At 36.1% G+C, this 14,692-nt stretch overlaps 1 protein-coding gene across 1 annotated transcript in view; it reads left to right on the forward strand.

Moving 5' to 3' along the window:
* Nucleotides 1-14,088, forward strand: part of MSH3 (mutS homolog 3) — a gene marked incomplete at its 3' end in the record, with an annotated part of 113,490 nt that extends 99,402 nt beyond the window's left edge. Inside the window, exons 21-24 of the mRNA XM_082013027.1 lie at nt 7,690-7,876; nt 8,082-8,211; nt 11,117-11,291; nt 13,980-14,088. Coding sequence (XP_081869153.1) covers nt 7,690-7,876; nt 8,082-8,211; nt 11,117-11,291; nt 13,980-14,088 — 601 coding nt within the window. The remainder of the gene's footprint in view (nt 1-7,689; nt 7,877-8,081; nt 8,212-11,116; nt 11,292-13,979) is intronic.
* Between the last annotated feature and the right edge of the window lie 604 nt (nt 14,089-14,692).

A 14,692-nucleotide genomic window follows, 5' to 3' on the forward strand; every position in this document is an offset into this window, starting at 1 on the left:
CTCAGCCCTCATGCCCTGACAGCCACCTGCTGTAGAGTTGTGAGTAATGTGGGATGGAGAAAGTAGAATTTAGACTCAAGCAAGTCCAATTTTAAAATACAGTGGAAAATTTTAGAATTAACCAGAAATTTGCTGGATTGCTTCAACAGTGAGTGATGTGTTTGCCCTAAGTGATCTAACAAGTATTTTTAAAGATTCTTGTATTATTGAGGATATCATTGCTGAATTTCAGAAAATTACTTTCTCAAGTGTTCTTATCTAGGTAATGTAGCATAAGCTTTTGGAAGAACAACTGAATTTCTGTTGCCTTATAAAACGTTAGGAATGAGAGAATATTGGTAACTTCTTTTCACTCAGTGACTCTATTGACTAGACTGCTATTTTGTCTTCTGAATTCAGTCCTACCTGTTCTGTCAATCAAGGTGAAGCTTTTAAAATATTGAATGTTCCCTGCAATCCATGGATGTTTTTCTTTCCTCTGGCTTTCATCAAAAAATCAATGCAGTTCACATCTTGAAAGCTAATCCTGTTAGATACGTTTCTTTTAATATACTGGCGTGCTCGTGTGTGCAGCATGCCTTTCTTGGCCAGGTCTATAAGGTAATGAGGATTTAAGTGATTACTTGTTCTGGCTATTTCAATTACCTAGTGATATGGAAAAGGAAAAAAAAAAAAAAAGGTAAAAATTACTATGAAACTGGGTATTAAAATCACTTTGGACTTGCTTTTCTCTCCAGGGGGAGAGATACATACTCTTGCAAAGTATGTATCCCTAATGGTATTAAGTTTTACTAGTTTCATTAATTTCTCAGTGGCTGAGAGTATCGTATGTCTATAATAATTTACAAAATAAACATGTTTTTTACATTAAAGTGTAATGCATTCTGTCAGGCTTTTCAACAGCTGTTCTTCTAAATTGGGTAACACCATCGGTATTTCTTCATTTGAAGTTTGCAGATAACAGTTGTAGAAATGGTTGAGCACATGTGTGCATGTTGACTGTAAATAGGTTAGTATCATGAGCATCTTCTGATTGCCTACCATTGTCGGCCATGTAACTTTGCACACACATTTACTTCTCAGAAGTTGTCCATGAATAATGCAGAAATAGTAAGTATTCTGATAACAATGCTTTCTGTCATACTTAGGATAAGAGTTATTTTTTAAAAATTCTGTAATTGCAGTTTCTGCAAATTATTTTTCTTATTGTCAGTTTTTGGTTTGAATCAGTAAGAGCTTGATGGAAATGAAGTAAATGATTTACCAGTACTCTGTGGGGGAGTGTGAAGCATTAGTTTCTTGCCAGTGAACTGTTATGAATTTGCAGATGCTATCTTCTAGAGGATTACTTGGTAAATTTTCATTGTATGTGGAAAGTAGCCAGAAGTTGCAGTATCCAAGTTGGGCTACTTTTGTACTAACCACTGTGAAATTCTCATTAGCCATCTGAGTGTTCCTAAGATACGCAGGGTTTCAAATTGCCTTTTTGGGCAAAATTGAAGGATTGTTCTGGTTAAAGGTGTTGGGATTCTTGGGACTGCAGCAGAAAAGGACATGCAGTAGTCAGCCTGCCAGTCCTTCATTTAGGATGCCTTTTTTTATTTTCTTAGCAGACCCATTTGTGAACAACTTTGGATTTTTTTTTTTTTTTTTTTTTCAAATTTATTTTCACAGTGAACAAACTGTGAAGTCTCAATAAGTGTTGTTTGCTGGGTGCCTAATAGAAAACCAATAACCCAATTCCATGGGAGAAGATTAACCTCTATGTTGAAACTGCCCTTGTGTTTTTCCATCCATGTCAAATCAATATCAAGTTTTTCTGTTATTATGTCATCTTCAGTTAATATTTATACTTTTGTGACTATTTGTTTTCTGCAGAAACCACATGAAACTTCATCTGGGAATAGTGTTTTCTGCAAAAAATAAAAGGATACAAAACAGTTATGAGATTTTTTTAAAAAATATTAACTATACAGTGTTGATCAAAAATATGTTGTAGAGAACAGTCCCATGCAAGAAAAGGGATAAAATGGAAGGCAGGACTCCACCTCATACTTTATTTCTATAAACTAGTTATCTTAATTTAAATAACTCCTGTTCAAATATAGTGATCTTTGAAATGACGTTTTGAAGGGTTTTGTGTGAGAGGGAGAGAGTGTAAAGTCACATTATGAATTTATTTTTATTTTTCTCAGTGTTCTCTTTGAATCACAAAATTAATGTCTTTGTTGGTATTGAGAGAGCGGTATTCTACACCTTACATTTAAGATACTGTCAGAGAAAAGAGTAATTCTTTTTTACTGTTAATTGCTCTTGATGAATAAATAATTTGACTATAAGTACGTTCTGAGATGAAGTCTGGCTTCAATTCTGATCCCTGGGAAGACAAACCATACCTGGAAACCTGAATGTCATTGAAACCGCTGAACCTTTTTCTCTTGAAAACTGCAAAGGCAATGTGTAGAAACTCTATACTAATTAGGCTTATTCTTCTGTAACAGGCACTAGGTTTCAATTCTCTAGTAAGTATTTTAAATGAACTTTTAAAGTCAAGTGCATCTTTCTAAAATCAAGGTAAAAAAATCTTAAACTTCATTTAAGGTTTTTTCAGCATTAAGTATCTTAATAAACTAAGAATTAATGAATAGCGCAGGGATGTTGGCAACTATATCAAAATAAGGCTTTAGGAAATGTTTTTGCAGTCTTGTTGTCTAGGTTTGTTCGGTGCTATGTAGATGCTTTTTGTTACCACTGGGAGCTCTTGGGCTGCTTGGTCATTTTCACAAGCAGTGTGAGGGATTCACAATAGTATAAAAGAATAATAAAATACCTGAGGCCCACACAGTGGCCTTAATTTTATAATCAAGCCAACTAACAGCATGTTGGATAACTTATTTGAAAGATAGCATGGAAAAAACCTTAACTAGAAGCTTCTGGATTTCAGATTCATTTTTCTATTTTGGAATTGTTTTTTTTTTCCTCTGCCTTCTGTCATACTGGAACAATTTCTCTTTAACCTACATGTTGTCACTTTCACCTCTGGACTGGTGCAGAGGTCAGCTGCAGTTCTATGGGGACCTCTCTGCTCCGCTCCAAAGCAATGTCTTGGGTTATGCTGTTGTTCTTATGCCACTGTTAATCATCAAGTCTGCAAGTCTATCCCCTTCTCCAGGACACTTTGTTTTTTTGAAAGCAGCAATAACAGGATGCTGAGAGACAGAGCTCCAAGAAGACCTCAGTGACCTCAATTTAAATTTCCTCCTTCCGTAGAAATTTTTCATGGATGGCTGTCAAAGCCCTCAGATCGGTCTAGCTGATCAAAAGCTTGAAAGCACCAGACTTTGAGGTAACTTACAGGGACACACATAGCAATATTAGTTTGTGCTTGTAGAGAACAAGTTTAAATGGATACTGACTACATAAAAATTCTCCAGATGCAAGGAAAAAAGTTGTGCTGTTTAGTTCTGGTGGTTTCTGAGTGGAATCATAGCTTGTATCATTAAAAAAATTCCCAATATTTAAGAGCCTTGTAGGACAAAATGTCATAGGATACCTTCCCAGGATGATGAGCACTTGCATTGGAAAAGGTGAGTACTGCATGCATGTATTGACTCAGGAGAGCAGGTTAAAAGACCAACCATTTCAATGCTGCTACTGCGGAATAAGGAAATCTGTATCTTTTTCTCTAAGGGATCACATACAGGTTAAGCATATAGTGCTAGTTGGTTTACATAAAGGTAGCTACTGCTGCCATATAATCTAACTTACCCTCCAAAAATTAATTTATGAAAGCATTGCCTCCCTGTTGTTTTTTTGAGGCTATAGACAGGAATCTTCACCACTTGAAACCTAGCACTGGAAGGAGATAATGCCTCCTCTTTTATTTTCTTCTTTACATAATAAATGTGTTGAACATTATAAGATGAACTTTTAATTTTTTGAAATTTGGTTGGCTGTCAAAGAGACATTATAACAAGTGGTTTCCAGCCAAATTGCAGTTGCTGAGGAGTGATGGATCTCTTGCCAGCACTAAAGAGGCACTCTTCACATTAGATATCTGCACGTTCCTTGTGGGCAGAATGCAGTAATCTTTCTGAACATAGACATGAGAAAATCCATAGCAGAAATTGAAGTTTTCGTATTAACTCTGTCACTACTTCCATTGGCTGGTGTTTTAACAAGAAGAGGAATAGAGCTGGTGAAGTTGGGTGGCATTGTTCTTGCTCTGATGGTTTGCTTTTGTGACTGTCTTATTCTGTTGTAACCTTTTTCCCCTGGGTGCTTCTCCCCCCGCCCTCCCCCCCTTTTTTTTTTTTCTTAATGAAGAGAGGGAAGAAAAGAAAATTTGGGTAGTGCATAACATGTCTGCGTTACAACTTATACCTCTTCACATATTCCACTATATTGTCATCTACTGTAGTGATGAATGCAGCATTAAAATGTAATGAAATTATTTTTGTGTACATATGAAAGTTCAAAAGATATCTGATCCCATTGTAGGCAGCATTCCAGAGGAAGTGAGTCTTGGAGACTTTATTAGGACCATGTGTAAAAACAAAAAGGCAAACAAAAAAATCCATGGTTTCAGTGCTGGCGGCATTAAGGCTAAGATGAGTGTCTGTAACATTTCTTTTAGCATTTTTACCCTAACAATTCATAGGGATAGCAATCCCAGATATTACCTATAGAGTAGTTGCTAACAGTAGTAAATCATCTGGATTCTATTGAATATTGCAGGAAGAATTCTAATGTTTTTATGTATAAAAACATTTAGGAGGCAAACTACATTAAAATGTAAATTCAAAGCAACTGCACCTTGTAGAAGTTTAGTGGTATTTATTATGGCTGTTTTAAACTTGAAAAAAAGAATTGTTTAAGCAGTAGGTGTTTTGACTCAAAAACTTTATTGTTTCAGGAATAATATAGTATAAAGTTAGGGAGCAATGCCTTGCTGCGTATTAACTGTTAGTTTTATAAATGCAATCATCCACATTAAAAGCTATTCTTACTAGTTTCTGGGATAATATTGCTTATCACGTAAGTTGAAAAAACAAGTATGATTCTTCTAGTGTCAAGGACAGAGGCAGAAAGAACAATTTTATCCATTTTCAAAGGATGACATTTAAGAGTTTTTATGGCATTTAAAAATACATGTTTGTTTTTTTTTTAATCTGTGGATAAGCCTGAGTTGGATTTGAAGGTTTTAAGATACTGAAAAGAAAGGCTTCTTTTGCAGCTGTTGTTAACAAGAGAAAGATAATACTCATTTCTGTTTGTATCTTGATCATTTAGTGAGGAAGTTCTGAAAATTATTTTCATGAATGTAAATTAGATACAAAATGACCACATGATTTTGAGGGACTACGTGATTTATGGAAATAATGCAATCTAAGAGAAAAATAGAACTGAGAACTCTCAGTGTAATCATCATAGGTGCAGAACAGACAGCCTGTTAGATGCTGTCTCTGTAATGAAAAGCCAAATGGAAATGATAAAAAAATACTAATAATAATCCTAGGGTTGGAAACAAAGGCTAAAGTTGCCCATTATGGAGGCAGATATTGTTCAGACATAAAAATTATTTGTTGTTCTGGTGAACTAATAATAGTGTTAAAAATAGATATAATTTATATTGTTCTTTATAGATATGTGCAATATTGCAATAAAGGGGGATTGTTGATTTTACAGCAGTACATGACAACTGAACCAAACTAGGAAAGGGACTGGGACATGTTGGGGGCACTGTGAGAACTTGAGTAATATGTTCATAGTTCTTAAACCAGCATTTAAAAAGATGGCAATACTAAGTCAGGATTAATAAATGTTAATTACACAATGCCTTGATATCCTGAATTATATATTTAATTCAGTGAAATTAATGTAAAGTTTAATTAGCTTATCTGCAAAATCACCTTTCTTTTGGAGTATGTGGGAGTATACATACTGTGTATGTATGTAGTGCATATGCAATGAAATAAAAACACTCAGTTTGCTCATTATATCATAATACCCATCTCCAACCAAAATTTCTTCATTTATAATTGAAGATTTGTGTGTTGTGAACTTACGCATGCCACCATACCAAATTTCCAGGGCAGGAAACAGAGAATATATAGAAATCATAGTTGTACTGGGTCCAACCTGCTAGATTTTGGTATTGGTGGTCAATTATTCTTGACAATCATAAGATCCTCCTAAAATGATGAGTATCTTCATAGTGCTTCTGTAGGCAACAGAAGCAATTATATTAGAGAGAGATGTAGCAAAAGACTGAGAGAAAAAAAGCTGTATTGGGATTGTCTTTAAAGATTTTGATTGACTTTAAATACTGTTGTGGCCAGCTGTTATATTTGAAAATGTAGTATGCTAAGCCCATGAATCAGTTTCCCTTAAATCAATGTGGCTTGTATGTAACTGTATTATTGGCTGATGAGAGTGAACAAATCCATTTTTACAGCCCTACTCAGTGGCTTGCTAGTGATAACCTATCTCAGAAGCGATATTGTAATGCAGTTAATGTAATTGAAAAGCATATATGGAAAAAGAAAATGTTCTTTCTTCCAGGTAGAAAACGTGTTAATTGAATAGGTAAGGAAAGCTGCAGAAGAAGAGATAAACAGGGTGAATTGCCAACGGGATTCTGAGATGAAAACTGCAATTTCACAATTTGAGATAGAATTTAAGGGTTGAAGGTTGCATGAATCTGAAACACTGCTGAAAGACTTGTATGAAACATGAAAGAATTTGTGTGTGTATGTGCATGTGTACGTCTGTGGAGCAGAGGAGAAGCTCACCTGCATGGAGACCAGTAGGTTCAAGGACAGATGTGTAAAAGGATGAGGAGAGTTTTTCTCTTAAAATCACTTTTAAGCATGCTGGGAAGATTGTGTACTTGTGGAATTAGGGGAAATAATTGTTATTTTGTTACTGCCTGAGGGAACTAACTGCTGTATTTGGATGCACAAATACTTGGTCACATGAGTGTCCATTCTGTCTCTACGTGGAAATTCTAATATCTGATACTTTCAAGTGTTGTTAGCATTTAAAAAACATACAAATTAAATGTTTGAACTAAACCAAAAAAGTAAAATTCATTTTCACAACTACCTTTGCTGGAACCCTTCTAGTCAACTGACTGGTCTGAATTCCCAGTGCCCTTTTGAAGGGAAGAGCAGGCCGCCTTGTACATTTTGTCAAGATGGAAGAATTGCATGCTAAGAAATACACCCTTGTCTACCTCCTCATTTTCTCCCAATTACAGAAGTGGACATGGGATGCTGAGATTTCTGCCCGTGGATTTATCTTGGGACTAGATTACTGATGGCCCACAAAAATTCTCTGCTGTCCCTATAGTCCGTACTTCCCCAGATGCCCATAGGGTCTGTATACTCTGTTCTCTTGGGGAATGCAAGCAAGCCCTTATTTAATGGTACATGAGGAGTTCCCTCTGGGCTTTCGGTCTTGTAGAGTACCCTTGTATCTGCACCATGTGCTGCTGTTGCTTTTTTCTCCAAAGCAGTAGTTTGTGAAGGTGAAGGTGAATGTTCTGCCTGGGTTTTTCTGCTCTGCTTGGAGCAGCAACAATCGATTTATAACAAAGTAATTTTATTATCGGGGGAAGGTGGGGTCCAGCATTATCTGGCACTTATTTGAACTTAATAAATTGATCTGTTTTGTATCCCAATGCAGAATGGGTGCAGCAGACAACATTTACAAAGGCCGAAGTACCTTTATGGAAGAACTGACAGATACTGCTGAGATAATAAGAAAAGCAACTTCAAGATCACTAGTAATTCTGGATGAATTGGGAAGAGGAACTAGCACACATGATGGAATCGCTATTGCTTATGCTACACTTGAACATTTTATCAGAGATGTAAGTGTTCAACCTGACACATGCTTGTAAATGCTTTTTCAACATGTACTATGGTAGGCTGATTTTGACATGGCGTGTATTTCGTTGTAGAAATGTGGCATGTCTAAACTGAGAGCAAAGGGGTGTGGATAAAGGATATCAGTGCTATGCTACTGTGTTTAAAAAAATTTAAAGCGAAACCTTCTTATGTGTCTAATTATTGTAGGTGGAGTCGCTGACACTGTTTGTCACTCACTATCCCTCAGTTTGTGAGCTAGAGAAGGCGTATCCAGAAAAAGTTGGTAATTACCACATGGCTTTCTTGGTGAATGAGGAAGAAAGTGCCGAGCAAAAAGGTACAGTATAAATCCATAAATCCTGAGATTTGGCACTGTAGGCATAGGCAGAAATTGTAAAATTGTTATGGTAATTTAAACCTCAGTGTGAAAGTTATACATCCAAACACTAGAGTATGAGACTATACACAGATTTGGGGGGCCTGAAGAGTGAACAACCATTTCTCTTTCACATTTAAATCATGAATCATAGATTTAAATCATAGAATATCAGGTTGGGAGGGACCTCAAGGATCACATGGTCCAACCTTAAAGCTTAAGTGTGCCATGCCCTTTGGGAAAATAGGAAGCTAAACTGAGTAAACTGGAAAAAATCCAAAACAACTGCAGCATGTGCAGCATCATGGCACTAGGAACTCAGCCTATGTAAACCAGCTTTTGCATGTTTTAAAAATATTGATCCCCTGAGGCAGACTTCAGTTAAAGCTGGTCTGAAGACAGAGAGAAGGTGGTGACTTTGCTCTGTGCTTTTACCTTGTTGTGAATGGATCTACTGGGTTGGTGAAGCTTTGATGTAAGGATGACTGAGATAGGTCAGATAAAATGTTCACCTAGGCCAGTATCCAGTTTCTCACAGTGGCCGAATACAAGGGATTAGGGAGGAGGGATTAGGGATCAAACATATGGCAACTCTCTAAATCTCACTGTGAACATTTGCTATTTAGGGAGCTTCAAGAGGTAGATGTGTTTTCTGGTTTTTAATATCTTCAATGGATTTCATTTCAATGAAGTTGTCTATGTGTCCTGAGTATCCTTGTGTACATCTAGCATCTTTGTCCTATTTTGTCAAGGAGCTCCAAAATGTTAACACTGCATTATGTGAAGAACCACCTCTTGTTTGCTTTGAAAGTTTTGAAACAACATGTAGCTTCACTTTATGGTCCCAGTTCTTGTATTAGAAGAGGCAGAGGAATAATCTCTGTTCATCCTCTCTATGCCATGCCTAATTTTGTAGATTGCTTATCATAATCCTATTCAGTTCTGTTTTTACCAGGCAGAAGAATTACAGCTTTTCTTCTTCTTGTCACTGTTGCTTTTAATAAGTTAGTATTTTCGGTAAAGTTTTGTCAGCTTACTGCTTAGCCCATTTTCTTGTTTGATAATGGGTGCGTTGAACAGCTCTGTCTAACTGCAGCAATAATCACCCTTTGTGGTGAGAACTGACTGTTGCTTCTGTTTCCTATCTTTTAACCAATTATTTACAAATGCAAAGGCCTTCCTTTTAGATTACTGCTGCTTAGTTTTCAGAAGAGCATTTAATGCAGGACTCATCAAAAGCCACATATGGTTTTTCCACTGCCTCTCTCTTACTCCCATGGCTTCCAAACTTACAACAGATTCGTGATGTAGGATTACCATCCATAAAAAGAGCTTTGATTCTTTTTTTTTTTTCTTGATGTATCAGGTTTAATGAGGTGCTTGACAATTCTGCTCTGATTCTGGTTTTCCCAGTTTGCCAAGTTACGGCCTGTTCCCTGAATCATTCCCAGAATTTTTTAAGAATTGACATGGTATTTGCCATTAACCTTCCCCCTACTTCATTCTTAATATTGTATTATCTGCTTACTTTGTAAACTAATAAGGACAGGATGTGTTAGTATTTGTCACTAAACAATGTGTTTAAATATATAATTTATCACTTCTAAAATTATTATTGGAGAGTTAGTTTAAAAATTTAGAGTTTGACTCTGGTTAATATTAGAAATAGGGATCCCTGAAATATGTGTTAACTTTGAGCAAAAGTAGTTCAAAGTAATGTTGTGTTTAGGTGAGCACTATCTAGCCACGCTCATGTTCCCAGTTAAGAGCATGGCTCTCCTGAGCATCAGCATGTCCTTTTCTCAGAGAGTTCATTAATTGAACTGTTGATTTCTGAGACTCTCTGGCAATTGAGATATTACCAACATTCAATACTTGCTATTAGCCCTAACTATTGGGTCCATGAAACCCTATACTTTATGTTTCACTGTACTTCTTCAGCATTTCTGCTTTCAATGTTAATTGACCTGAACCTTCAGGCCATGTGTAGCCTTCATTGTTTTGCTCCAGAAAGCACAACAGGTGTAGTACCACAGCCTGTAAGCAGCAACGCATCTGCATTTCTTACTCAGCCTGGTGTCTTAACATTTTAATTGTTCTATTAAAGGTGAGTTTATGGCATGTTTTTTCCCAGTTTTTGTCTTGAATCACTTAGATCAAATTATCGTAAGCCATTAGCATTTATGGAAATCCCCTCTGTTTCCAAAACCCAGCATTTTTATGTCAGAAGAATGAATGGCAGTGAATGATGCCATAGTTTTTCAGCTCTTTACACAAGGTGTGGATTGTGCAGAGGTGCAACAAGGATGTCTAAAGAGGAAGAGGAAGGGGTCATCAGATTGGTAATGACGGCTTCTATGTTTCCATCTTATTGTCATGGAATAGAAAGAATCCCTAGTGGAAGAACCACCATCCTCACCTTTGGTTTTTCCTGAGCATTTTGCTATGACTACTGGGCTCCTGGTAGGCAGCAGACTTGTTGTGCTGTAGTTACGGGTTTCTCGGCTGCGGGATTACTGACACTTCTGTTATTCTATTATTGCTCAGCAGTCATCAGATGTAATATCCCAGTTACAGCTAATAACTAGTCAATTTGACATACAAAGATTCTAAGTTTTACACATACATGAGTCTGCTTAATAAGACACCAGGTAAAAGTACAGTAAAGGGTTTTTTCAGTCTCACAATGGGTAGGTAAAATGTGTGGTCTCAAGGAAACATTTTTCTTTCATACTTCTTCAATGGAATAAATCACACAGGAAACATGAATGTTAATGAGACCATTTTCTTTGCCATTTCAGTCTTTGGTCTATTACATTTTATTAACATAATAGAGGAGGTTTTCATTTTGGTTTTATTTTTTTAGGATCTGAAGATGAAGAGAATCCTGAATTTATCACTTTTCTTTATCAAATAACTAAAGGAGTCTCTGCAAGGAGTTATGGGCTAAATGTTGCCAAACTGGCAGATATTCCTGAAGAAATCTTGAAGAAGGCAGCTCATAAATCAAAGGAGTTGGAGACTATAGTGAATATGAAAAGGTCAGAATAATTGTGATTTTCTTTTTTTTTCCCCAATTGAGATTTGGAACTTGAAATTGTATTTGCATACTGTAGTGTAGAAGGGAATGTGGATATTCTTCTTCTAGTTTAACTTAATAAATATTTATAATATATTTTGATTACCCCCCCCAAACACATAAAATTTTACTAAAAGGCTAAGGATTGTAATATTTTTCTGATACCCAATTTTGATTTAGAGGTATATGTACCTTATATATTAGACTAGTTATGAAAATTCCCATGTGTATCAAATAACATCACCTTTATAAAACCTGTAATATGTACACAGTTTAGATATAAAGATATGGTAATGTTCATATTCCTTTCCACTGAATTTTTTGTTGCTGTTATTTCAGTGGTAGTCCTATCAGTAAAATTCAAACAGCCCTTTAGGAATATAATAAATCAAGACCTGTGTTGCCTGATGGTCGTACGTAATCCTGATAGAATAATTTCATATTTGAAAATCTTAAGTAATAATTATTTGTAGATGCAAGCAGTTCTTTTGAAACTTAACAGAGCTTAGCACTTAACACCAGTTTTTATCCCCTTTTAAGAAAGCAAAATAAATACATTCTATTGAACATACATGACAGCTTATGGGAAAAATAGTATGGTAGCTTACATTAATTGGAAATAATAGCTCATAACTGACAATAATAAGACAACAAATTACTAGCAATGTCTTAACTCTGTTGTTATAGGATATGTAGGGTTCTAAAATCAAGAAAAAACGTTGTTCAGAAAGGTGAGAATATGAGCTGGAAGGCCGGAGTTATTGTGTAATAAAATTAAGACATAATGTGTCCCTTTGGTTTATGAAAATCATGCTAGCGTATTACTTGGACAGGGTACAGATAGAGTTCTAGCATGTCTCCATTGCTAAAGAGAGTTAATTGCATACAAAACCTATGAGCAGTAAAAAATAGTGTGGGATGATGTAGTTAGACTGATTTACAGTGCCTGTAGAGAGAGAGAGTGAGGGCTGACTGGGCAGTCTTAATTATGGGACTTAATTGTGTCCCATTTACCATTTTGAATATGTAAGCTACCATCTGTATTTCAGCTTTTGGTATGTAATTTGCTTGTATTCTTAAAGTGAAAAAGACTAAATAGAAAAAGAATAAATAATGAATCTAAAGCTGTGATGAGTCCTTTATCCTGACATCACTCAGTCTGGAAGCCCCTGCACCCCACACTTCACTGCAGACTGCTGGCACCCGAGCTATACGAGTGCAGGTACATGGGAGGCACCCGCTGGAGCAGGCTCCCTCAGCCCATCTCCCCCACGCTGCTGCTGGAGGGGGTGCCTTTTCTCCGTGGTGCCAGGGCTGGTTTTTCTGTGACCACAAAACAGGCCAGGTCAGGGATCTGATCCGGCTGAAAAGTCGTTCGTTCTCCAGCTGATATCACACAAGTTCAATTTCTGGATGTTACGTGTGAACAGGCATTTACTACCTCAAGAAGGAAACGGTAGGAGCGAGAGGAGGAGGAGGCCCTTGATCCTGACAGTAGTTAGTAAAGGTAACCTTGAGACTGCAGCCCTGCCTGCTAGACCAGCCTACCCCACCTGAAGTTTGACACTTTTGCCTCTCCCTTTAATGAGAGACAGTGTTCTGTAGGAAGTCAGGGACAAGGGACATCTACCACAGTGCTAATTCATCGGCTTTGACCTGTACCAGGTTATTCCTTCATTGTAGACCTCTTGCATGTACTTTGTGGGGAACTTCATGCATCTGTATACATCTGGAGTTCAAGTCAGTAAAAAATAAAATGTCAAATGTGTCTGATGATTTCACAGTGCATAAATTATTGTATTATGTAATTTTTAATTTTTCCAGTTCTCCTATGTAGGTCATGATAGAAATATTTTCTTCTGTACATTTCACTTTATTTTCACTTATTGCCATGGTGTGATCTAAATGTCAAAGTATTCTTCTATACCTTCTTCCCAAAAAGAGTGCTTACCTAATTTAAAAATGGGTATGGTATATCTGCGGTAGGAACCAAATATTATAACGATCTTGGGAATCAAACTCAGACCTGTTCATAGCAGGATACTTGTGTTGTCACAATACCCACAGGCCAGCTGCCTTGTCTTATTTTTTTAAATCACATTCATACTATGTAAGAAAATCCACTGGGTAATTCCATCCAGTCTTGACATCTTTGTCATCAGGAATGTGTGTTGACCCATTTTAAATGTCTTGTTATTATTTGTCACAGCTCTTATAAGTCCTTCTTAAATAAAAAAATATTAAAAAGAAAATAGGAAGGACATGTGTACTCATTTATTTTGAAAATGTCTTATCTTTATGATTCTACAAGTGAAAATTTGTAGGAACTGAATGCTGAAAATTAAATGGGACAAACTATAGTACTGTTTATTTCTAATCATTTACTCTTGCTCAGTGTTTTATTCCATCTTGTCAATGCTTCTGGTACTATAACTTAGTTATAAAATTAAATTGTTGGCTGTCCTAGAGCTGGAATACATATACTGGAAAACGTTAACTGATTGTTTAAAGATCACGTAACATTTTGAGCTATGCAATGTCTGTTTTTTACTATGTATAAAATTTTGCAGATGACTGTAGGGCTTTCAAGGTTTGATGTGCTTAATTTAAAAATGTGTCCGTATTTTGATTGAAATTTTTTTTTCCCCAGAAAAAAGCTACAATCCTTTGCTGAAGTATGGAAGATGAATGATTCTCAGGAACTACAAAAATGGAAAAGTATGTGTGAACCTGAAGACGAAAGAAAGGACAGTTTTTAATCCTCAAATCACGCTTAAAGATGGAAAATATTTGAGATGCAAAATATAGGTCTGGAGACTAATAGATTCTATCAGGGTGTAGTTCTAGGTGCATTAAGTTGGCTTTTCTGCCTTTTGAGAGATAAGAGATGCTGCATTGTGATATGATGCTCCACATCCACTTCCTGATTGTATGCAATTTTCTCACTCCACATTCCTTCCCTGAAGTGTTTTCCACCCTTTTCCTTAATTGCAAAATGTCTAATGGCATTGGATTTAGTTTCTACTATGTTTAGAAAACACAGAAAATTATGTTGGTAAATTATTAGGTAAATTTTTGTAAATAAAATAATATCTTTTAACTTTATTGTACTTCAATTTCTAAAGAAATATTCCTCTGCATTAGGAAAATGTAGCTGTGTCTTGACTATGCTATACTGCTGTGCAATTGGTAAGAATTACTACCATAAAGAGATGTTTTTTTGTTCTAGTATTAATGTATTTAAAATTCACTGGTTTTGTAGAGCACCCCTTAAATTTTATGTGTGTAATGACTTAAAAAAAGTTTGTGTTATGTGGCTGGATTAGGAGAGTTCTTTTTCTACTGATGAGATTGATGATGGTG

Source organism: Phaethon aethereus (assembly GCF_964289735.1).
Source record: "Phaethon aethereus genome assembly, chromosome: Z".
Classification (NCBI taxonomy): Eukaryota; Metazoa; Chordata; class Aves; order Phaethontiformes; family Phaethontidae; genus Phaethon; species Phaethon aethereus.